Source organism: Poecilia formosa, unplaced genomic scaffold, assembly GCF_000485575.1.
Source record: "Poecilia formosa unplaced genomic scaffold, Poecilia_formosa-5.1.2 Scaffold6, whole genome shotgun sequence".
In the NCBI taxonomy this organism is placed as follows: Eukaryota; Metazoa; Chordata; class Actinopteri; order Cyprinodontiformes; family Poeciliidae; genus Poecilia; species Poecilia formosa.
The window spans coordinates 1,232,607-1,240,402 of record NW_006799945.1 but is presented as its reverse complement, the minus strand read 5'-3'; the positions used below and the strand labels follow the sequence as shown (position 1 = coordinate 1,240,402).

At 36.4% G+C, this 7,796-nt stretch overlaps 1 protein-coding gene across 2 annotated transcripts; it reads right to left on the bottom strand.

Annotated features, from left to right (window-relative positions):
• Positions 1–1,890: 1,890 nt before the first annotated feature.
• Positions 1,891–7,335, bottom strand: LOC103147608 (adenosine receptor A2a-like). Of its 2 annotated transcripts, XM_007566042.2 has the most exons (5): positions 6,850–7,335; positions 6,453–6,761; positions 6,162–6,293; positions 3,695–3,798; positions 1,891–3,180 (listed from the first exon to the last, which is right to left on the bottom strand). In XM_007566042.2, the coding sequence occupies exons 2-5, from the start codon at positions 6,650–6,652 to the stop codon at positions 2,219–2,221; spliced, it is 1,398 nt and encodes a 465-aa protein (XP_007566104.1). In that variant the 5' UTR covers positions 6,653–6,761; positions 6,850–7,335; the 3' UTR covers positions 1,891–2,218. The 2 variants fall into 2 exon arrangements, with proteins under 2 accessions (XP_007566104.1, XP_007566094.1); XM_007566032.2 differs by having other exon boundaries at positions 6,453–7,335.
• Positions 7,336–7,796: the final 461 nt, after the last annotated feature.

The window sequence follows — 7,796 nt, the reverse complement described above, 5'->3', positions numbered from 1 at the left end:
CCTCTGGAACCAACCAAGCTAGACTAAGCTCATATAGTTTTATTTTATTATTACTATACAAAGTGCGTTAGTCATGAACTACTTTTTTTTTCCAATGCTGAAATTAGGCTTGGCAAAGTCATTTATTTAGGATGGATTTAAAAAAAAGCTTCAGTATAAATAACAAAAAAAAAAAAAAAACATCCAGAGAAAGGAACTTTTGATACAATAGCACTGATTTGCATCTTCATTGTGAAAGGACACAGTTATGGTTCATGGTTGACATTTACAACTTTATGAGATTCCATAAAGAGGCTGAATGGGATCCCATCAAGGTGCCACGTGAAACTTTTATTCTCTTGGAAAAAATAACATTTGAATCTGACATGACCACCTAATTGTCATGAATCCTATCAAAACAAATAATTATAAAATAGAATTATTTGATCCATTTAAATACCACATATACATGATGACAAGGTTTGTCAAGCTACTGATATGCATAAGATTTGAATGCACACATATAGCACGTGTCGTATAGAAGCCAAGTAATGTTTATTTTGGGAGACGTGTGTCTGGGATTGCTATGAGGCACATAAAAGTCGCCTAATGTGGATTTTTGCCACAGAGGAAGGGGTTTTTAATGGGAAGGAGAAAGCATAATGGGATAATAAAAGACATCATCAAATGAACCTTCATTTGATTTTCATTGCATTTGGCTCATTGACTGGCGTCAGCAGCCAGGTTACTCTGTAAACACCTCTTGGATTGTAGTCTGTGGTCATGAGCATGGACTTTACTTGTGTGTATGTGTGTGTGTTTCTATTGTTAATTGTGTGTACAAGCCTGATTCAGAAAGTAGTGACCTAACACGTCTATAGAGAGTTCACAAAGTTCAAACAAACCTAATGTTTCATTAGGTAAAAGGTAACTGGCCTTAACTGGCCTTGGTATTTCAGTGCCTGTTATTTGTGTCACACAGATGCTGAACAGGTAACTGTTGCATGTTGCCTGGCAGTTATTTAATTATTGATCAAGCTACTGATATGCAAACATTTAATTACTGTAAAAAATGAATCTATTTAGGTTTTTATGTCTTACTCAAGAAACAGAGACTAATATCACTGATTACAATTCTGAATATAATTATATATGTTTGTAATATGCAGCCTATAAATGACATTATCCATGGAAGTGTTTGTGTGTTTGACAACAAAACATCAAACAATTGTTTTATTCATGTTTGAACAGAAAGGAAGCGTCTGATTATACATGACATGATCCAGCTTTCTAAGAAATGCTGTCTGAGTGTTTGAAAGTTAAAGTACAATGCATGACACGGTACAGTACAGGGTTAACTGAAGATTTGTACAGTTATTGACATCGGTGATAAAAATGTGTGAAAAGCTTCAGGTTACATTTGTTCAGTTGGGTGGAAAACATGTTAATAAATGTTTTTGTCAAAAACTTACAAAAACTTCCAAGCACCCTTGCTGTCATGACGTTTTACATCCTCTTTTTGCCAATATGAAAGTCTTCTTTTGTAACGTTTAGCAAGGTTTTGAGCCAACATTTACATATGGGGTGAATGAAAATAGGAAGTGGTTTGAATAATTGACCACTTAAGAAACTGATCATAGGTCCAATGGTAATTTTCTGTATGGGTTTGACGCAGGACAGCTTTGGGTAACTGATTTTGTTGATACAGTATTTATTTAGTAAACCCATCTGAGTCCCAATTAAAAAAAAAAAAAAAAAAAAAAAAAAAAACTTTGAGCATAGGCCCACTGCCTGATCAAAAGCTAAATTTTTACATTTAGAGTAGTGAAACAATATATTTTTTTCACTTCTAAAATTTTTTTTATCACTGTATAGATTATTGTTTTGTTCACATTAAGATTTAACATGTTTGCTTTTTCAACATTTATTTTTTGAAAACAGACATTTCCATAGATGTCACTTAAACACGCAGAGAAAATGCAAGCATCAGCTCATATTGAAAAGCATCCTGCTTTAAGCATCTTTATGTTCATGTAGCCTGACCTTCAACTGAAATTTGGCTCATATAGAAAACAAAAGTATAAAGTAAATAAAAACAGGTCTTATGCTGCGAGAAAGAAATAACTATTCTGTTCAGTGTTTGACTTTTTGTTGATGTTGTTGAAGAAATTGTCTGCAGTTCGTACAGTATCAAGAGCGTCATGGCGGTGGGGAAAAAATGGATTTATGAACGTAAGTGTCATGACACCTCTGTTATGTCTGTAGAGTTGCAACCATCGGTCTTTTTTACGGAGACAGCTTGAACATTGACAAAATCAGTGCAGCCTCCTCTGTCTTTCAGCTCAAAAACATCTGCCGCTCCCTCGTCACATGAAGCAGATTCTGCACAAAAAGCTGTGCTAGTGTTCTCCTGCTTCCCAGAGTAGGTGCCACTTTGCCCTCTGTATCCATTGCGGATGCAGCTGCTTGGCAGTACATCTTGATTCGAAGACCAATGGCTAGAAGTTCTGCGATTAACCTTGTATCTTGATGGATGAGTATCAGAATCCAGGATGTAGCTATTCACCATTGTGCCACATGTTGAAACCTCTTTACTCGTTTGGGATGTCCGTCTGATGCTGATGCAGCTGAAATCTCTGCTGTCAATACTCATCGTCCCAACCCCGTTGCTGGTTGCCTGCCTCAGAATGTACTTGTAAAAAATCTTCCAAAAAGTCTGTCTGAACTCCCTGATGCGGTAGGCGTAAATAAAGGGATTCACCACAGAGTTTGCATGGGAGAGGATGATGGCGATGTTCATCACCCAGATTGTTGGACGCTCACAGTCTTTGCACAGGTGGTTCAAGCAGTTGATGATATGCACAGGAAGCCAGCAGATAGCAAATAAGCCCACAATAATTGCCAGTGATTTGGCAGCATGCACGTCCTTCTGCAGAAAAGAATGGGAAGAGTTCGAGGATGAAGGTCTTCTTCCGGGAATAGGTGAGAGAGAAAACGTGATACTCATTCGACGGAGCTGCCTCCTCGCCACCAGAAAGATTTTGATGTAGATGACCAGCATGACCAACAGAGGGGTCAGCACAAAGCCAAAGAAATTAAAATAGGTCATATAGTCCAAAGGAACAACTGACTCAAAAAGGCATTGGGTCAGACCTTTTGGGCAGCTTTTTGTTTTTGAGCTGTGAAGTGTTGCGTTCTGGCCTGTGCAACAGAGGCAAAACAGATTTAATGTTAAAATCCATAGAAAGACTCTGAGAATGATATAGGATTAAAATGGGTTTAATTGGAAGCACAACACACAGAATACCAAGATTCATGAGTGTTAGTAGTTATCTTTTTACAAAAAATAGGCAAACCCCCCCCAGATGATTTCAATTAAGAATCCAAGTTCAGAAAAAGGGAATATAGTTTAAGTGTACATTGAGGATGTTTTGTTATATTTGGAGGCCATAAAACAAGCTAATAATAATTTGGCAACTAGACTAAAGGTCATCGTCCTTAGAACACATAGCCCTGCATGTATTAGATCTTTCCCTGCTTTAAAATCCCTGTTTCTCACAGAAATGTAAACTTTATCGTCTGAGGAAAAAAAAGTCAAAATTCAGTGAAAAAATAATAATAATTTCAGCTACCCTAACTCTAAATTTCAAAATGTCTTTTAATGACAGAAAAATATGAGTGACAGAATGAAAAATGGCTAAATTTGATCTCTCACCTGTGTTCCAACCAATCAGGGGAGTCATGCCGATCACAGCTGACAAAGTCCAGCACAGTGCTATGATGCACTTTGCTCTCAGCCCTGTTACCAGACTGTTGTACCTAAATGGTTGAACAGAGCACAAAGATACATTATAGGGCAGAAAGCTTTGTTTAACCTCTTTATGATTACATCACTCCGAGAACGGGTCAATATTTGTCAATTTTAACTGGATGTGCACTTAAATCTAACTGCATTATGTATTTATTAAAACAAACTGATGGTTTCTTAACAGAAAATCATTACAGTAGTCGGCACACATTTATTTTTATGGCCCGCCTTTTCTATTTATGGGTTGATGATTAAACACACCACAATCATGAGTCATGAAAATGTTTAAAAACGCTTTCTTAAAATTGTGTTTCTCATTTTATTTGCAACAAAATCATTACCAAATCCAATTTGCACTTTCCTGCCTTTTGCATGCACTTCCTTCTTTGACACATTAGGTGCAAACACATTGTGATATATTGGTGTTGTGCCTGGTTGTGAATTAGATTTCCCTTTTCAACAGGGAGTTCATGCATTTTTTTTTTCTTTACAAAGATCTTTGTAGTGATATATGCAGAAAAATTCACCACAATAAAAAATCTTTTATAACATTCTTCAAATACATCTTAAATATTAAAAAGCAAAAATAGCGGGTATTTCAAAACGACAAGTCTCTTCTTTCAACAATCTCTAATCAATGACAAACAATTTAGTGGAGGTTTTAGGAGTCTTTTATTGTAGTTTTTAGTGCCTATGTCAAGCTAAGGTTGTTCTGATGCCAAAAAGTATTAGAAATATAGTTTTTTTTTTTTTTTTGCATTTCAGCATGCTTCAGAAAAGTTGACTACATCTCAAGCTGTACTTTAAAGATTCAATGTTCAGTATAGAATTATTTGACCAGATTAAGTCTTTTAGATTTTAAACTTAGAGATGATTACGTAAATCTACATTCCATAAAAGGTATTGACATTGTACACAAAATAGGAAACTTATTCAACTTCAGCACCATTCGTCAGCTAGGAAGTAAGGCGATAGTTTCTTGCCTGGAAATGTAAATACAAGTAAGGAATAGAAAACTTATTTGTAGAGGTGGACAGAGGAGTCATTGAATGTATTCAAGAATAGTATTACTTAAACATATTTTTACTTGGGTAAAAGAAAAAAAGAAATAACCAACAAAAAATGACATCTGTTTAGTTTTGTGTGGGTGTGTTTGCTTTCTAGGAATTTGTTTGTAGTTTAAAATCTGCTAAAATTGTACTGCTATACTTTGTACCATGTTGTTTTAATATATTTCTAATAATCAATAAAAAGTCATTTGAAAGAAAAAAAATTACTCAAGTGAGAATAAAAAAGAATCAGACAAAAAGGCTATTCAAGTATTGAGCAACTAACCATAACATCTGATTAAATGTGTAAAAAATGTGATCAAATGAGGAAATAAATGTATAAAACTATGTGCAAATTGTTTTATTTTAAAGGCAAATAAAGTACAAATGAATGACATAATTTCAAAATAACAAATTAAGGCTGAAGACCACATTTCAAAATCATTTTGTTTTTCACAACTGTTATTTTTACAACTTTCGAGTCCAATCCTTACCGAAGTGCACCAATGTAAAAAAGAACAGTGCACAATAGAGCAGCAAAAATACTCCTAAATGCACATTAGGTAAATGTAACCTCTGCTTATTTGAGCAGAGATGGGTAGAAAATATTTATCCCCCCAACCCAAGTCTCCACCCCATGTCAAAAACTGTAGACACTTTGTTTCAGAAAATTGTCTTGTTAAAAAGGTTTTTTTTTTTTTTTAAATAAATTTTAGAGGTAAATTTATTCTATGTAGTCACTACTAATTATTTTTGCTGAAGCTCCAAAACTTTTCTCGGAACTAAGTATGAATGAGAACATTTCCAAATATAAACAAATTCGGCTGGAAAACTAAAATAAACATTAGTAAGCGCAAGTCCTTGAGTCATTAGTTCAAATACTCAACACTGTTACTTTGTTTTTGACTGAGATCCTGTGTGGGCAGGTTGGCAGGCTCATGGCACCAGTATTAGCACTCAGTACACACTGAAGCCATTATCCAGCTGCTTATGCAAATGCATCACCTGTTGTGGCTTACAAGATGAAACTTCCTTAACAGGAGAGAGCAGCAGTTACTAGCCAACCACTCATTGTTCTGTAAAAGCACCCAGATTGGCAACAAGGAAATTCAAGGTAGCACTTAATCAATATTGATTTAAATGAGTACTAAAGGTCACATTCTGCAACTTTACTTCCCCTCGAGGCAGAAAAAAAAAATCTGTTCATCATGGATGAATCAACATAAATCTCTCCAGATGAGGCTTAATTACAGTTTTTTTTTTCTGAAAGTAAGTGTTTGCATGTTTCTGGTCTCACTTAAACATCATGTGTTCTTTGCTCTGACCTGAGTGGATTCTTGATTGCGATGTAGCGGTCCACAGCGATGGCCAGTAGACTAAAGATGGAGCTCTGTGTGAGCACGAGCAGAAAGCAGGCGATGAACAGGCAACCGTAAAAGTCGGCACAGAAACCCACACTGGATACGGATGAAAAAGGAACCATTACTGAACGAAAAGGCAGCCATCACAACAATTAGAAGAAATCACCAGTGGATGTATCTCATCCCGTAATGTAATATTTCAGCGGTACAACATTAACCCTTGCCCTAAATTAGATAAAAACGAGGAAATGATACCTAATTGTGATAGCGAAGGGAATTGCCAGTAGCCCCACAGCGATATCAGCGACCGCCAGTGAGACCACAAAGAAGTTGGTGATGTTCTGCAGGTTGGAGTTCAGGCAGACGGACCAGCATACCAGGGTGTTCCCAGCCACAGCCAGGAGAGCGATCAGCAGTTCCAAGCTAATATAAACCACCTGGTGGAGCTCCAGCATGGTTGTTTTTTCCTCTTTTTTTCCCCTTTCCTTGTACTTTCATCCCATCCAATCAGCTCCTTGTCTTGTTTTCAGACACAACATTTTCTTGCTAGACCACATGGCATGACTTGAGACAAAAGGGATTGTGTCACATCGACAGTGAGGCAAAGCAGAAAGTTCCCAGCACTACCATCACACGAGCGACGCCGGATTACCGTCACGACTGCTGTGCAGGGCTGTTAGTCTTCCTCTTTTTCAAGTTTTGTTCAGTGAACAGCGATACAGTTGAGGATGACGCATCTGAAGGGGCTGCCAAAGTAGAGAAGTAATCTGGAGGGGGGCCGGAGGGTAGAGGACATGGTGTTAGTGTGTTTAGCTTGTATAAACAGATTACACTGTGTTCAATGGACATGCAGTTAAATGCACACACACACACATACGCACACGTCAAAAAAGCCATCTATCACTGCATGACAAGGATACAGGGTCAAATCAAACAAGACAACAAGGGGCTTTTTATTTAGGGACAGTTTCCCAAAATCCCTCTCCCTTATCATTTGAGATACTGACATACTTTTCACAGATAATTACACAAATAACTCAAACACTAACTGTTTGATGTTATTGCCTAATCAAAGGAGCTCCAATAGAGTTCTTTATAAGGAAATCTCTGCATCTTGTATGCAGATTAGGAGTTCTTACACAAACCTGTAACAACGTCAGCAAACTTTAGCAATAATGACCTCAGACATATGAGCTCAACTGTACAAGATAGAGAGCAGAAAAAAAGCAAAACTAAACGTAAGCTCAACGATCAGATCAGATGAAATGTAATAATTATGGGGCATTTCAAAAGGATTTGTTTAAATCTACAAAATTAATTGTACTTTATTGTTGGTTTTATGTGAAACACCCACATAAAACAGATAATTGATATGAGGAGAAAAAAATGTACATGATTTATGACAACGTTAACTTTTTTTTGTTTTTGTTGTAAATGTTCTGCAATTGTTGCAAGTCATGGCCAGGATTTTCTAGCAAAAAGAGTTTTTTAATCTCAATTAATGGGATTCTCCTAGTGACATAAAAGTTAAATAAAAAAAAGTAAATAAGATGAAATAGTTGTGTGCACTAAATCTGTAAGAGTGGCAAGAAGAAAACC

What these genes read in the sequence shown, in the direction of transcription:
- LOC103147608 (XM_007566032.2), bottom strand. Translation starts at nt 6,652, where the DNA reads ATGCTGGAGCTCCACCAGGTGGTTTATATTAGCTTGGAACTGCTGATC. An exon ending in CCCTTCGCTATCACAATTAG is followed by an intron (nt 6,294 to 6,452) that starts GTATCATTTCCT and finishes ATCCGTATCCAG; the next exon opens with TGTGGGTTTCTGTGCCGACT. An exon ending in GCAATCAAGAATCCACTCAG is followed by an intron (nt 3,799 to 6,161) that starts GTCAGAGCAAAG and finishes TCAACCATTTAG; the next exon opens with GTACAACAGTCTGGTAACAG.